Source organism: Ascidia mentula, chromosome 4, assembly GCF_947561715.1.
Source record: "Ascidia mentula chromosome 4, kaAscMent1.1, whole genome shotgun sequence".
In the NCBI taxonomy this organism is placed as follows: domain Eukaryota; kingdom Metazoa; phylum Chordata; class Ascidiacea; order Phlebobranchia; family Ascidiidae; genus Ascidia; species Ascidia mentula.
The window spans coordinates 10,617,192-10,633,358 of NC_138569.1; the positions used below are offsets into that span (position 1 = coordinate 10,617,192).

A 16,167-nucleotide genomic window follows, 5' to 3' on the forward strand; every position below is an offset into this window, starting at 1 on the left:
GGCGATATCATGAGCCATATAATACCAAACATTCGTATTCGTATCTATACTCTTATAGCATGAAGTCGTTTGTGTGAACAGTTTTGAGTGCAAATTCAATAAACATACGTCACCACTCACCAGCTTTGCAGAAAATAACATAGAATGCAAGTAAAATGTATGGTAAATACATAGTGCAACTGCAACGCGATGAAGTTTACCGGGAGTCAAGTTTGCGGGATTTGTAGTTTTGCTGTTCAGCTACTTGTTTGTTTATTATTGTTTTGTCCAGCATTTGTTTCATGTCGATTTTCAGGTGAGTACCCAATGGAATGGAAGGATCTTTATCAAATTTATGAAAATGTAACTTTGATTTGCAGCATCTTTTTACGGGGATAGCTTCTTGTTTGAAAGTTTGGCAGATTACCAATCATCAACTATTGTTTCATTACAATTTCAAACACAGGCTCACAATGGCATCATTTTGTTAGCTGCCGGACAAGAAGACTATCTCGTAGTCAGCTTAACTGGTGGTTTAATTAAGGTGATTCGTGTGGTTTTAATAATCTATGATTGTTTGGCCTAGCTAACTTTGTAAATGCTTACAGGTTCAAGTAAATGTTGGTTCAGGTGAAGCCGTCCTAGTTTCTCCACCAGGAAAAAAGTACAATGATCTGTTATGGCATCGTGTTAGAGTGTTAAAGGCAGGTTCAACCATAAGCCTTCGGATAAATGACATTGATGTTATTACTGATTCTGTCCCAATGGTTGATGGTGACAATAGCCTTGACGTTGATCTTGGTGTGTTTTTGGGTGGTTATGGTAAGTTTGCAAACCCGAAGTGTGCAAAGAGATTGTATAATGTGACATCAGTAACATTTTTAGATTTATTATAAAAGTATTTTAAGCTGCATGTATATTATTCATTGCTGATTTTTCATATATTTGGTCTTCAGATTACAATGTTGGTGCAAGCTATCTGGAAAACTCTACACCATTTTTTCGTGGTTGCATTTTGCAAGCAGAATTTAACTCTATTGACGTTTTGGATCCCATTTATAATGTACCGGGAAAAAAGAGTGTGCACAATGTTAATGCTGGTATAGAAGACAACCTGTTGGTTAGTGAGGTAATAAATCATTTTTACATATTTCAATATTTTCAGGATGTTCCAGAATTTTTCGGGCAAGAAGAAAAGAACCTTTGTCATTTCAATCAAGTAACTCTTACCTAAAATTTGATCGCTGGAGCAAAAATTCAGAGGGTGCATTTGAGTGCAGCATTAAAACAACTGGCAAGAATGGCCTGTTACTTTTCAACGCTGGCTGGGACTTGTATGTTTATAATGTTTAATTGTATGATTTGCACCCTGGCTGATGTTAGTGTTACTATAGGCATGAATTCATAGCACTTGAAATGGCTGGTGGAACTATCAGAGCTTCAGTAAATAAAGGGAGTGGAGTGATTGGTTTGCAGTCAACCAAGGTTATCAATGATGGAAAGTGGCACAAATTGAGGTAATGAAAATTTTTACAGTACAATTAATCACCTTTGAAGTACTATCTAACAATTTTCTGAATTTGTTTTTGCACCTTCTGTATGTTGCAAAATAATTTATGCAACCAAATATTTTTACTTGCCAGCTAACCAATGATTTGCTTTTAAGATTTACATTTACATCAACTGTGCTGGAAATTCGTGTTGATGGAAACAAAACTCGGATCTTTGTGGAACAGCCTGATCGTAAGTCAAATCTATCATTTGTGTGTAAAAATTATCATTGTAATTGGCATGTTTGGCAGATGCATCCAGCAATGAACTGAATTTAAAAGGTCCGTTATTTGTTGGTGGTGTTGACGTTCAAGCAAGAAATAAAGAAAAATACTCTGCCCGTCTTGTATCTATGTCCTCATTTCCTGGCTGTATAAAAATTATCCGCATTAATTTTCGGTTAGTAAGAAGTTATGCATCACTGGGTTTTTGTTACATTTCCAGAAATGTATTTGATTTGTGTTTGTAGGCAAAAGACAGTGAAGGACCTGCTGGCATCACATGATGTTTCAGTTGGGTGCACTAGCACAAATCCATTTGAAACTACCTTTAATGAACCAAACTTGAGAAGCAACTTGCCTTCGTTTGTAATTGTTCCCTATCAAAAAAAACATTCCCCTAAAACACCTTCTAAATCTACAATACAAAAGGTATTTTGGTTTTACATGAAATAAAGTTAAAATTTTTTTCGTGGTTTTGAATTAAAATAAAAGAATGTAAATTTTATACACTGATTAGATTTCTGAAAAAGCTGAACGTCGTCTTTGCTACAGTCTGCATATCAGAGAACTTCAAGTTTCTGAAGGCACATCCACCAACATCACAAATTCAAACCTTGGTGTACAATTAATTTCCCCTGAAAGACATCAACATGTTTTTAATGACAATTCCCTGGAATCATTCAACTTTCACTTGGTTTCAGTTCCAAGCGATGGTGTTTTAATAAAGGAAGGAGTTGTTTTAGAAACTGGCGATACATTTGTGGCACAAAATGTGTTGGATCGCCAAATAGTTTATGAACATAATGGATCAGACGCATCGGAAGACAGTTTCTCATTTTTGTTAAGATCAGATGGACTAACTGCTGAAATGAAAACAATGGTAATTTTTCTAAGAAAAGAATTATCAAAAAAAATTAGTGTTTTTTATATTATTGAGTTTTACATTTGCAGGATGCTAAAAGGTACACAATTTGTGATTCCAATCAAAACATCGCTGATAATACAACAGTTTACACTCTTAATATATCTGTTGCTTTGGTCGATGATCCTCCTCACTTGGAAATTCCTTCTTACTTTGTGTTTTCACCAATACGCAATTCCCGTACTCCATTGCCAAAAGATATTTTACAAGCAACAGATCCTGACAGCGAAACAAGAAACATTGTTTATCAGATAATTGGAATTAGTACAGGGCTTTTTATAGAGAAAAACAGTAGCCGTGGAAGGCCAGTTCACACATTCACACAGCAAGATGTTAATGATCAGCTGTTGTATTTTGTTCATGCTGGTGGTTCGGATAACACACGGCTGTTGTTGCAAGTCAGCAACCACAACACTTTAGTGAATCATCCAAACTCTGCAGTCACTGCTCTCATGAGAATTGCGGCAGTTCCTCTTCTAATGAAAGGTAATATATTTTTAAATGCCACCGAAATTTATCTTACAGTTACAATTGAGTTGATTTTTTTTGCAAAATATAACTTGTTAAAGTCACTTTGAGGTACATGGCCTTGTTTTGCAGTTGTTCACAATTCTGGTTTAACTCTTGTGGAAGGAGAAGCTTCTATTATAAATGAAAACCTACTTAATGCAAGTTCAAATGCTGGCACCTCCATTGTAGACATCAGATACAATATAATCGATGCACCACTGCATGGAAAAGTCCAGGTAAAACGGGCTGTGAAATTGTCTTAAATATGAATTAACTGTACCTACATAAAAATATGTTTTGCTGTGAACAGTTATTTTGTATTAATAGGACCCTACTTTTGTGTCCATATGATATTTTTTCCATTATTATGTTTGAACTGTTTCAAGGTGTTGCAAGGAGATGATGCATCTAACGGTGTGTGGACTGTAGCAACAACATTTCAGACAAGTGACCTTATTGCTGGACATGTTCGCTATCTCAATATTGATACTTCTGAAGATGTTAGACGTACTTTTACTGACCGGTAAAATAAGATTTGATCAAGAAATGTAGTTGATTATTGTTAGACAAAATTAGAAATGCAACGAACAAAAAAAATAATTTCTAATCAAGTTTGTCATGTTTAATATTACCCACTTTTTTAACATGTAACTTTTGCAGGTTTATGTTTAAACTTACTGGTGCTGGTGAGGAAAGTGATATTAACACATTTAACATCACCATTTTACGGGTTGTGGTTACTTTGACTACCGTTCCTGCACAACTGCGTGGGCAAGAAACTGTTGCTGTCATGGGATTGGATCATGTGTCAGTGGATGTCACAGGTCTCTCCAATTTAAATGATGAGGATGTTCAAATTTTTGTGACCAAAAGCTTGAAACGTGGAATATTGCAAAATAGGTATAAAATTATGCAATGTATGGGACTTGTTAGCAAAACAAATTATCTTTACCAATAAAGTAAGTTTGTGAAAGGTTGCTGTTTAGAACTTAGTAGGTTATGCCAAGTTACATGCAAGTTGTCCATAATTGTAAATTTTTGTTTTTATTGTCTGTGTAGCAACCTAATACCGGCCATTAGAGTCAGGTTGTTGGTTTTCTTCATTTTATACCATTTCAATAATCTCCTTTTAACTTCGACACCTTTTTTCTGAAGTGAAACTGGAAGGCGAGTTGAAGTGGGGAGCGGCTTCACCTTATCACAACTTAAACGGGATTTGTTGACACTCGAGCTGAACGTGAATGATATCGACCCCCAAGAGAAAGAAGTTAAAGATTCTATGACGTTGTACGCTTTGGTTCGAGGTCGCTACCGCTCTCCGAGAGCCAACTTTAATGTGACCTACATACCGGACGCAAGAATATTAAAGGTCAGTAATAGTTGCAGCAATTTAACCCTTTGTGGGAAAAGTGGGCGTTGTTTGGATGAAAAACTGTTGCGATATTTCTGGGGTAATCCTCGCCATGAAATTATGGCAAAGTTCTTTAGTAAAAGTTCTATACGTTTTTAATAATAGCTATAACGCCAAAGCGAAGTAACAAAGATATTTAATTAAGTTTCTGTTGAATTCCTGGGACAGACTGTCGGAAACCGATAGATTTCTGCGACCAAAGCAACAGTGCTTGAGTCAGTCGCCCTAACTGAAAAAAAAATCTGTGTTCCAAATCGTATGTCTGGCCCAAAGTAAGCGACAACCCACTGCGTCTTATCTGTGTTGTGACCACAAACAATTATCTGCTCCTTTTCAGATCACTTCTACTACTATGTATGTGGATGAAGGTGAGAAGATGACCATAACACCTAATCTCTTGTCAGCCCAAACTCTTCAGCACCGCCGGTTTCTTTTTCAAGTATGGTTTACGTTACTCGCTCAACCTTGGGCAATTTGTAACTATTGTTGTCGCGCTTCTCCAGTTACGGGAATGATCAATTAACATTTTCCACAGTGTTAAAAAACCTTATCTAAATAATACCAAGTTCATTAAAATTGTGGTCTATGTACTTCAAAACTTTATTTCATTATCTTTTAATGTCAGATTTGTTCATAGAAAACTAATAATCATGTCAATCTACACAGATCAAACAACAACCTTCGCATGGTTCCCTCCTACTTCGGAGTCAGACAGACAACCCCTTGTCACGTGACAATCGCGTGACGTCAGTAACGACAGGAGATATTGTGGACGGACGACTTCAGTACAAGTGGGTAAACTCTCTTATCACGGGTCGGTGTTGTGTGCAGGGAAATATTTCTTTTATTTGAGTGACCAACACAGGTGATAAGATTGGTGTTATTGGTCAGTTATATTTGATGTAAGATAATGGGTGAAGTGATAATGAAGTCAATCAAATCAGTAATTCCGATAAAACGATGACCTGTATAACCTGGTAAGGTTGGCAAGCTGCAGACAGGGTGTGTACACGCACTGTTTCGACCTGTGAGGTCTCATCAGTGCAGCTGTTGCAGTGGCACTGTACTAGCTTTTACACTAGCAGGCACACTAGATTCCACTTTGTGGTACCTGTCCGGTCAACGTCGATCTGTTGGGTACCCTATACTGAGTACCAAACAACAGACACGAACCACTGTGGAGCTCACTATGGCCAAACGGATCTGCTTGGTAACCGATAGCGCTAAAGGAAAAACACCAATGCAATATATGTGCAAAAAAGCCATAATAATATTGACAGATCGACGTTGACCGGACAGGTACCACAAGTGGAATCTAGTGTGCCTGCTAGTGTAAAAGCTAGCACAGTGCCACTGCAACAGCTGCACTGATGAGACCTCACAGGTCGAAACAGTGCATGTACACACCCTGTCTGCAGCTTGCCAATATTATTATTATGGCTTTTTTTGCACATGTATTGATAAGGTTCCTTTACAACTTTTATGCTTAAATGTCAGTGCAGTGATAAAAATAATATCTGTACTGTATTAATTTAATATAACGTGTTTTGTATACAGACACGATGGAAGCGAATCGACTGAAGACCATTTTGCTTTCACTGTGGTCCCAATCCTCGAAGGAGAGCTGTCTGATAAAATACGAAGTCTGCAGAATGTCAGTGCTGATGGAGTGTTCAACATTTCTGTCACCTTAAGTACGAATTTACTCCGTCTGGAAAACCTCATTTTCCCGCCTCGCGTAACGAGCTTCCCTGATGAACCAACATTGTGCAACTATTAATTAGTTGATAAGCAATGTGGAGCCAATAATATGAATTGTGTATAAGCTGCATTTTATACACTATTAATTAGTTAACTGACACGACATAGGAACACTATTAACTGATTTGCTCATAATTCTGACTCTTTTGAGTATAAAGGAACTGGCCCATACATTGTCGTATTTCATGTACGAAAAACGTTTCGGCAAGAACTTATGCCATAATTACACGAGATATTTTTTTTTAAGTAGGAGACCTTTATTAACGCCTAATAGAGTGATTACGACACCTGTATACTTTATACCCTGAACAACGTTTGTTTCCATTATATTGTGGCAGTTAACGATAACCCACCACTTCGCATGGTGAACCGACCTTTCAACATTGCACGGAACACAGAGAGATTACTCACGCGTGACGATCTGTGGTATCATGACCCCGATGTGGATCAAGACGATCTCGATCTTGTATACGTACGAAGAGGATTATTGGGCAGTGATATCGTGGATGTCACAAACAAAAGAAAATCAGTGAGTGAAGTTAACTAATCGCTTGTCATATATCAAATATGTAAAACAAAGAAATCGCACTTTTATCGCCGGTTTTTTTAAACGCAAACTTTGCGATCCGCCCTGTATGAAATTGTTCACATGTAACATCGCCATCAAAACTATCCGGTGAGATTCTGCAGATAAAGTACGTGAACCGTTCCCAAAATTTTTGTTTGTTTACAGATTAGGGATTAATCTTTTAAGGTCGCTGTTTACATGCAACACGACTCCTTGCTTTTTTGCAGATATTTGAATTCACTCAACGTGACGTCATCAACAACAAAATTCTGTTTAAACATCGAGGAAAGAAAAACTTTCAACGTTTTGTTTTTTGGGTCAAGGACGGAAAACATTTTTCCACGGGTATAAATTTTATAATATTGAAAGATTTTAGATTCAGCAAATACGAGGTTTTGTGATATTTGTCCACCAAATGTTGGATGTTTTTAATGCAGGTTTATTTGTTGTAAGAGCGTCCGAGCCTTACTTACAAGTCGTAAATTCATCGAAACTTCTTGTGAAGAAAGGTTCGAACGCAACTGTGACCGCGACTAACTTGCAATACGAAACCAACGTGAAAGGCCTGAAAAGCTTGATTATATACAGGTACATCACAATAATTACTTTCGCTTATTAGAGTTTTTCTGCATTCCTCCAGCGTCATAAATGAAAACGTTCATATAGCACCTGAAATATGGTGAACGTATATGAAACCAGCATATTTAATGCGATCAGTTATTAACAGTGTTTATTTTGTAATTTAGCGTTATTGCTGGACCCCAATCCGGTCATTTTGAACTTATTTCGCTGGAATCAACAAATTCTACTTCGGTCACCGAGTTTTCACAACAGGATATCAACGACAAGAAACTTGCGTTTGTTCAAGACAAAATATTGGATGGAAGTGGTAGTTCTGAGGACTCAGTTTACTTCACAGTAACTGCTGGTCACATCACACAACACGGACAAGTCAGTGTAGCAAACATTCTGTTCTTTATTCTACTGAAGTATTTGTGTGTGTGTTGTTATCTACTTGCGGCATGTAAAACACCCATATTTGACTATTTTTTTATGGAGTAGCATTTCATTTCAGCTTTCAATCAACATATACCTGGCAAGTCTGCAACAACCTCCGGTTATGAAACGAAACCGTTTGCTTGTTGTGGATGAAAGATCTACGCTTATTATATTACGTTCGCAACTACGAGCTTCGCATTCTTCCGCTACACCACGTGACTTACTGTACATTGTGACGTCAGATCCAAAGTACGGAAGTTTGGGTGTGAACAGAAGTGGCGTTGTGGAGCTCCATGCACAAGGTTTGAATAGTTGTTATAAGACGTTCCTAGACTGGCGGAAAAGTGATTTAAAACTAAAGCAAGGAAATTGTAGATTAGAATTCACATAATTTAAATAATTATATTTTTCCACAGAATTTAGTCAGTGGGAAATCAATCAGGGTCGAGTTTTCTACATTCAAGATCGCAATGTTTCCTTCGATGAGGTCGAACCACTTGACATCTTTACTTACGACGTCAGCAATGGCGTGTTAAGTTTGGAAAATGTGACGTCACAAATTGAAATCGTTCCTTTAACCATTCCTCTCAGGTAAAGCACCGTTGCTTGGACATAACATGTTCCGTAAAATTGTTTGTAACTTTTACAAATTTTGAGATGCTTTAATCTACAGAAGCGGAAACTTTTCCGTCGAAGAAGGGAAGTCACGTGTGTTGATCAGTGATTATTTGTACCTGGCCAGTCCGCACTTCTCACATCTTCAACTTGAAGTAACAGTGGTGACGCAACCTCGCCACGGTCGACTGGAGTCGTCACGTCAGGCTGACGTCGCACTTAGCCATTTTTCGTGGCGATTGGTGTTGGCTGAGTTTGTGTTTTATGTTCATGACGGAAGTGATACGGTAGAGGTAAAATAACAGTTTAATAAAACGACGAGTTTTATTTCATAAAAGTTTCTTAAAATGCCAGGAAATGTCGATTATTGTTTTTTTCCAAATTTTAATGGATCATTTTCGGTATGTGAAATTTTTCGGTATACATTTTATAATTGTGTCGCTTCCTAACAGGACTTGTACGATCTTCGTGTTGAAACTGTTGATGGCGAAAGAAGAAGTTCGATTGTAACGACCCACATAGAAATCATACCAGTAAACGACCAGGCTCCTTACATGATCAACAACACCGGCATGACGGTGATATTTCTTTTCTTTTTAAGAAACAAAATTTACAAACAACAAACTGACTTCAAAAATTGAAATATTGGGATCTGCCCAAAACTGCAGATGCAGGCCTAGCGATCACTGCAACTTATTTTATAATACTAAAATGCTACTGCTTTTTTTAGTACAAACAACAAATGCATTTAATAAAAGAATTTCAGTTTTTGTTTAAATTAACGGCGAGTTGTTGTGTAGGTTTGGGTTAACTCCACCACCACTGTGACATCAAACCTTCTCTCCGCCGTTGACCCAGACTCGCCACCGACCGATCTTCGCTACGAAATTCTTCCACCTAGAAACGGACACTTCGCATTATCTCATCACCCCACACATCACGTACTTAACTTCACACAAGCTCAGATAAACGATGGGTGTTTGATATTTGTTCACAAAGGTAACTTTGTTGCACTTGACTATTAAAAATGTCTACATCTGCTTGTGTGTTCTGTTGTCAGGTTCGAACACTGGAGGTTTGACGTTTCAAGTGAACGACGGTTTAAATTTTGACACCAAACACATATTTGTGATCACTGCCAAACCTCTCATTATAACCGTTGACCCGACTTCACCCGTGCAAGTATGATATTACGACTTTTATTTGTGATTATTTGCGGACTTTTTATTTCGATATTAAAAGGTACTTTGGTGCAATTTAGTTCGTAATGTGGTTATGTGTATGTTGCAGGTGTTTCCTGATACATTAACCGGTTTAAACTCTTCCAATCTCCACTCGACGACCAACGACCGATCCGGGTCACGTGATGTAACGTACTTACTCGCTCGAAAACCCAAATTTGGCGCCATCGTGCGGCGTGATGATCCCGACACCAGCATATTTAACTTTACTCAAAGTGAAGTTGATGCAAATCAAGTATTTTACAAACAGGTACACAGTGGATTCTTTTAAAACGTTAAAAATTCGTTAAGCGATCAATTTTGCAGAATAAACAAGTGAAAGATTGGACACAAAGTGACGATGTCGTTTTTACTGCGTCATCATCACCAGCGGAGGATGTAATCCATATTGTGCTTCCTTTTAACGTTACGTATGAAGCGTATCGCACGGCTGGTAGGAATAGTCCCCTTCAAACTAATACGGGTTTGTACTTACATGCATTAGGACCTACGTTTCCTTTTAACGTATATTACATTTTAGGCATGAAATTAGCCGAAGGTGGTTCAGCTAACATCACAACCTCCCATCTCGACGCAAGCAACTTATTGAAAAAGATCAGAGAATCAAATCAACGCAACAATTTTAACATAAAGTAAAATATTCATCATGTAGGCAGTTTTATAAATATGCCAAGCATGATGTGGTATGTTTAGGTACAGAATTACGGATATTCCACTTCATGGCTCTGTTGCAGTAAATGGGAAGTCAGTTGTTACAAATACAACCTTCATTCATGCAGCTCTTAACAGAAGTTTAGTTACGTATTTACATGATGGCTCGGAATATTCAAATGTAGGTTGACAAGTTTATTTGCGCTAAATTGATATGTGCACATTAAAACACGTTCTTGTTTGATGTATTTAGGATCAATTTGAGTTTGAAGCGTTTTTAGTCAACAAGAAAAAATCCAGTCAACATATATTTTCTGTTCGTGGGATTTTTCGCATAACCATTAATCCTGTGAACGATCAACTCCCAATTCTGAAGACCAAGTCGCCGAGCCTAAAGGTAAACATTTATAAAAGACAAGTAGGCGGAAAGTAAGTTGAAACACGTCATGCTTTCCAGGTTGTCCAAGGCATTATTGCAACTTTGACATCATCCAACCTTCTTGCTGTGGATCTCGACAATTCACCACGTGACTTACATTTCACTGTAGTTCGTCCACCAAACTACGGCAAACTAATTCACATCTCTCGCAACCAATCATCTTATGATGTCGTAGCTAAGTTTACACAGGAAGATATTAACGTGGAAAATGTTGTTTACTTACAAAACACAGTCGAGGACTCCATCTTTCCCAGTGAGATTTGTCAATTCTGTTAAATTTGCTACCTTTATCTCATGTAATTTAAACGTACGTTTGATGCCAACAGATGGTAATGAGATTACATCGGACGCCTTGTACTTCAGTCTGAGCGACGGATTTCACAAACCTAGTTACCATCTGTTTCCTATTACGGTGATCAAATAAAACCTACAAGCAATGTGTAGCAAATTAGTTTACATGTGTTGTCATACGAAAAATGTAACACCCGTAAAACTTATTCTCTGCCAAATTCCAGATACTTCCAGTGCAAATTAACTTTGATACCAACGCGCTACTTCTGCCACAAGGACAATTTTCAGCGGTGCTCCACAATGACGTCATAAACGTTACTTCTAATGGTGACGCGACACTGATATCACTCCAGCTACTGAAACACCCATTTGGTGGAGCATTATACGAGGGAAACGCTGAGGTAAAACACATTTTCAAGTGATTTTATTGGCTGCCTTGTTTATTTTCTCGTGTTTTTTTATTATTTTCGATATTTGCACCATTTTTCTTTTAAAAAGGTAACAAGTTTCTCGCTGGAAGCTTTAAATGCTGGAAATGTTTCGTATTTAATGAGTGCGAGACAATTTTCCTCCGACAACTTTACTTTAATGGCGACTTACAACAATTCACAATATTCTACTTTGAAAAATCTTACACGAACACTGGAGGTTATTGTAACTCCCTTCATCACTACAGGTACTTATTTACGGCTATTAAGCCTTTTTCTTTGGGCATATCCCTGCAATTTTTAAATGAACGACATTTTTTTGTTTGCAGGAGTTTTTGAGATTGTTCCTGAAAGTAGAAGTCAGATAAGTTTGTCAAGTTTGAATGCGAGTCAGCTCGCTCGGACAACTGGCTCACTGCCTGTTTATGAAGTTATCAAACCGTCGACATACGCCGCTATTACCGTAAATTCTGGCAAGTTACTGATTAAAAGGATGATAGCTGTTCCTAACCAACACTATTACAATTCTGCTTAGGAAGGAATTCATCCCATAAACTACAACGTCGCTCTATTCACAATGCGGTAAACTCATTCACCCATGACGACATATCACGTGGTCTCGTGTATCTTGAAGTAGGTCACGTGAATCTGACAAACCAATCACATGTCGATGATTCATTCACTTACAGGTAAACCATGGCATCTGTTTTCCCGCAAGCTCGTCAGACCCAACAAAACACACTGCGCAATTCAAGGATTCTTTTATTTACATAGTTTTAATACCAACCTCAAACTAATTATGTGCTGATGAAAGGAAAAATCTTCCGCAAAAAAATAATCCGAAAGCATTTGGACATGTCTGTAAATTTACATGTAGGCGTGTTTTGTGTGGTCAAGTTTAAAAATTATATTTCCTTGTTGTGAATTGCATGCTGATCACAAATATTATTATTGACAAATTGTGTGTATGGGTTTTATCGCAATTTGTGTTAAAGGTTAAGTGTTGAGGATGGTTCCGTTCAACCAGCGATTGGAAGTTTGGCATTCCGTATTGTGGCTCGGAACGACGATCAGCACTTTGACGTGCAAGGTAAAATCATGCACTTATTGTTTGCTTGTTTCTGTTGACACATTTCGGTAAAACACGCAGTATGCAATCACGACCTGCAATCTGCTTTGTTTGAACATTTGGTGTCTGTCATAAACCTTCTACCGCGTGCTTGTTATAAAACTTTACAGAAATTATTTGACCACGACTGGTGCAATCAAATGTTTGCGACCGTTGGTCCTGCGAGCCTTCCCCTAATGCGAATGAAGTACAGAGACGCATTTTTTCAAAATATTTGCAAAAAAATAGTTGTGTTGCGAAGTTTGTGAAGCGATTCACGAAAAATCTTCAAAAGTAAACATAAGATCGACGATCATTGTTTTTGCAGCAAATTTAACATCTCCGATATTAAACGCCACTACGACAAATTACCTTTCCTCAACTTACGCTGAGACGACTGCTGCATCCATATTACCTACCTCCCGATCACGTGATGTACAAACAACTCCAACTTCGAAGTCAACTACAATTTCCACAACTGAAACACCATCAGACGTTAGGAAGGTTGGAACAGATAACTCCTTCATTTGGGTTCTGTTTCTTCATCAGAAAATTATGCTGTAAGTTTATTTAAACAGGAAGAAGATGTGGAGACGGCTGGGTTGCCCTGGTTGATTCCACTTATCGTTGCTATTTGTATTCTCCTTATTCTCATCATTGCCTTCCTTGTCTTCTGTTGCATCCGAGAACGAAAGCTTGGTCCCGCCCATGTCAAAGGTCACGAGACTGCTGTCAAATCTCCGCAGACATCCCGAAAGAAACCGACGCATCGCAGTAACATTGACGCAAACACTCACGTAACTGTGACGTCACGAAACGACACAATCGAATCGTCACAAAGATGCCCAACCGCCGACGTAGTAGTAACTCCGTTGCGTAGTGCGGTACGTAACGATGATGATTACGACTCGGACCACGGTTCGTTTGATGACGGTTACATGTCTAACTCCGTACCACGGGAAGGTTTACTTTCTGCTGCCGGATTAGCGAACTTTTCTCGTCTCCGTGCCTCCACGGGTGTTTCTGCTTCCCTTCAAGGATTTCCTGAACCCCGGTTTAGTATGGACAGTGCCAATCGACCCATGCTTGCGAATGAACTTGTTCATTTATACGCATCCGACGACAGTATTTTGTCTGACGAAGAAGAACCTTTCGAATCACGTGGTGTCACTGGGTCGGTTGGATCTTTGCCGTTACCTGGAACGAGAGGTCTAAGTATTGCTCCCGCGAAAGTCAACCAATATTGGGTTTAATAGAGATGTCTGTCGTTACTATTTCAATAATGTTAAAACTGACCAGGCAAAATTTTGGTTCTTTAAACCTGGATATTATGTTTTCCTATGCAATGCGCAAAAATCGTATGATCCATTTTTTACGTTTTTAGCTATTTAGCCAATCCTCTACTTCCTCGTTGAATCATGTGGTGCTTTGTAAATGTTTTTGATAGCGCGGCGTCTCATATATGGGTTATGTAGGTGGAATTTAAATCGTGTTTTTGTTATAATCATGTTACCTTGCCCTGTATTTTGTATAGTAAAGTTCCTGTTTTAAGTTACAGAAATGCCATCTTGCGTATCCGTAATTATGTAAAATTGTTTAAGATTTCCGGTCAATAGTTTTTGTGATAGGTTAGTGTTTATAACAAGCATTCTATCATATAATATTTCAATATCGTCCCATGCCTGAAGGTCCATTTGTCGCCACTTGAGCTAACTTGCAAGCTCAAAACTAGAAAAGTATGTTTTTTACCTTCAAGTATTTCAGTATTTTTTCCTTTTTTCGAGTGCCTTTTAATGTATTTGTTTATTGCAGCAGCAACAAACAACAACGCGAACAAATTTGTTGTTACAATTTGAAAGAAATCGTAAAACCTCCAATACAGCAGTATAGTTAGAAATGTCACTCCAGATGCCTCAACCGTTCTACAATATTAAAATTTGTTGTTTTTTTCGTGAATTACATATTACCACTTAACAACAAGTGGACAAAAAGTTTTGTTTTTCCGACTGTCTGTGAAGGTAATGAGAGCAGTAAAGTGCGCTTGTTACAGCTGATGACAATAGGTTATCGCCGCAGTTTTCGCTCAACGTCAATAAAGTTTTGTTTACTTTTGCAAACAAACGTTGTGCAAATTCTGCTGCATCCAGCAAACAGTTTAAGCTGACAGATCAACAGAATACCCGTGAAATTCCGCAGAAAAGCATTCAAGGGGTTGAAAAATTTTGTAATCTACGATTTATTGTATCGTGTATCTTGATAAAATCATTCACACGGGTGTGGGTTGGTGAAGGTTGTGCTGAGAGTTTCAACTAAAATCTACGTTAGTAAAATGTTAAAATTGCAGAGAACTGTCGTGGATGGATAAAAAGCATGGTAACAAAATGTTACAGCCGTAATAACAATGGAAATATGTTAAAAAAGGTTTGTTGTGATTTCACATTCGCATCCCTAAAAAATAAAGAATCTAAGAAAAGAATCTTATTTTGTTCAAACCTGCAAGTTTTTGACCACAATGTATTGGTTAAACAATTAAATTTCGTAACAGCAAAAAGACCAAAGGCCGACACCAATCAACTTGTGTTCTCTTATCTTTAAATCATTAACTGATTGTGCCAGGACGTGTATGATCCGGCATAAGCCCTACGTATTTGCCTTCATATAGGTAACTGACGCAGTCGCGAGCGATACATGAGATGTCGCGTTTTATGCGGATTGTTGCTTGTGTTTGCATATATTGTTGCGTAAGTCGAAATGCAAGCAAAGCGCGATGGCATATTCGATACAGAGGCAATTTTTATAGAACGTTCTCGAGTGAACAGTTGGGATTGTGTTAGCTTTTGCCTGATATATCATTTATCTCAGGAATTAAACCTGGTATGCCTAACCTAAGTGTGTTTTTAGTAGGTCTTTCTCTTTTTCTGAAGGCAAAACTGAAAAATCAAGAAACTGGGATTATCACGAAGAAAAGGAAAAATGCGGCCAGGCGAGATATCTATTTTCATAGTCGCCTTGGTTGCACTGATGTTGATCAAATCCAGCTCATCCACCGGTAAGTGTTGAAACTTTCCGCAAATCATAACAAATTTTTCAGCACTAATTTTGACCTTTCAACGTGATAAACCAGATTTTTTTCTAACATCTGTAATATTACAAAGGTTTTTTTTGTATGGTTTCGGTTCAACACTATCGGCCTATAACACAACAATTCCTTTTTCTAAATGTGATGTTGTACAAGTTTCTGCCAATCATTTCTGTTTGCGTTAAACTCAACATAATATAACTGTGCCGTGACCATTGGGACATTTGCAAATGTGAGCGATGCAAACGTAAACGCCTTTTGTACCGTAAATCGTGTGTAATTGACAAGAAACAAAAGTGTGTCGTTGTATGTAATTTTTTGCGACCCAAAATGGACACTCTAGCGACCTACAGTAGGTTCGCGACTCACCATTTGCGGACCCCTGATTTAAGA

The 16,167-nt window shown here is 38.0% G+C and overlaps 1 protein-coding gene across 1 annotated transcript; it reads left to right on the top strand.

The window, feature by feature from the left end:
* Positions 1 to 54: 54 nt before the first annotated feature.
* LOC145897173 (chondroitin sulfate proteoglycan 4-like) lies at positions 55 to 14,769 on the top strand. Its single transcript, XM_082985360.1, has 42 exons — positions 55 to 295; positions 360 to 523; positions 588 to 801; positions 936 to 1,079; positions 1,145 to 1,313; positions 1,374 to 1,496; positions 1,646 to 1,722; positions 1,782 to 1,929; positions 2,000 to 2,180; positions 2,269 to 2,631; positions 2,703 to 3,159; positions 3,274 to 3,419; positions 3,570 to 3,706; positions 3,844 to 4,083; positions 4,339 to 4,552; positions 4,932 to 5,033; positions 5,261 to 5,385; positions 6,152 to 6,288; positions 6,694 to 6,884; positions 7,151 to 7,268; positions 7,361 to 7,511; positions 7,670 to 7,874; positions 7,999 to 8,224; positions 8,339 to 8,513; positions 8,596 to 8,830; positions 8,990 to 9,115; positions 9,338 to 9,536; positions 9,598 to 9,719; positions 9,828 to 10,028; positions 10,085 to 10,241; positions 10,299 to 10,410; positions 10,472 to 10,610; positions 10,683 to 10,826; positions 10,887 to 11,121; positions 11,195 to 11,280; positions 11,384 to 11,560; positions 11,658 to 11,835; positions 11,917 to 12,064; positions 12,127 to 12,276; positions 12,583 to 12,677; positions 13,024 to 13,199; positions 13,274 to 14,769. The coding sequence occupies exons 1-42, from the start codon at positions 190 to 192 to the stop codon at positions 13,946 to 13,948; spliced, it is 7,668 nt and encodes a 2,555-aa protein (XP_082841486.1). The 5' UTR covers positions 55 to 189; the 3' UTR covers positions 13,949 to 14,769.
* Positions 14,770 to 16,167: the final 1,398 nt, after the last annotated feature.

Excerpts from the sequence above, each read along its gene's own strand:
- LOC145897173 (XM_082985360.1), top strand. The coding sequence starts at position 190 with ATGAAGTTTACCGGGAGTCAAGTTTGCGGGATTTGTAGTTTTGCTGTT. Across the intron at positions 1,080-1,144 it reads TGTGCACAATGTTAATGCTG|GATGTTCCAGAATTTTTCGG; the intron begins GTATAGAAGACA and ends CAATATTTTCAG. Across the intron at positions 1,497-1,645 it reads GGAAAGTGGCACAAATTGAG|ATTTACATTTACATCAACTG; the intron begins GTAATGAAAATT and ends TTTGCTTTTAAG.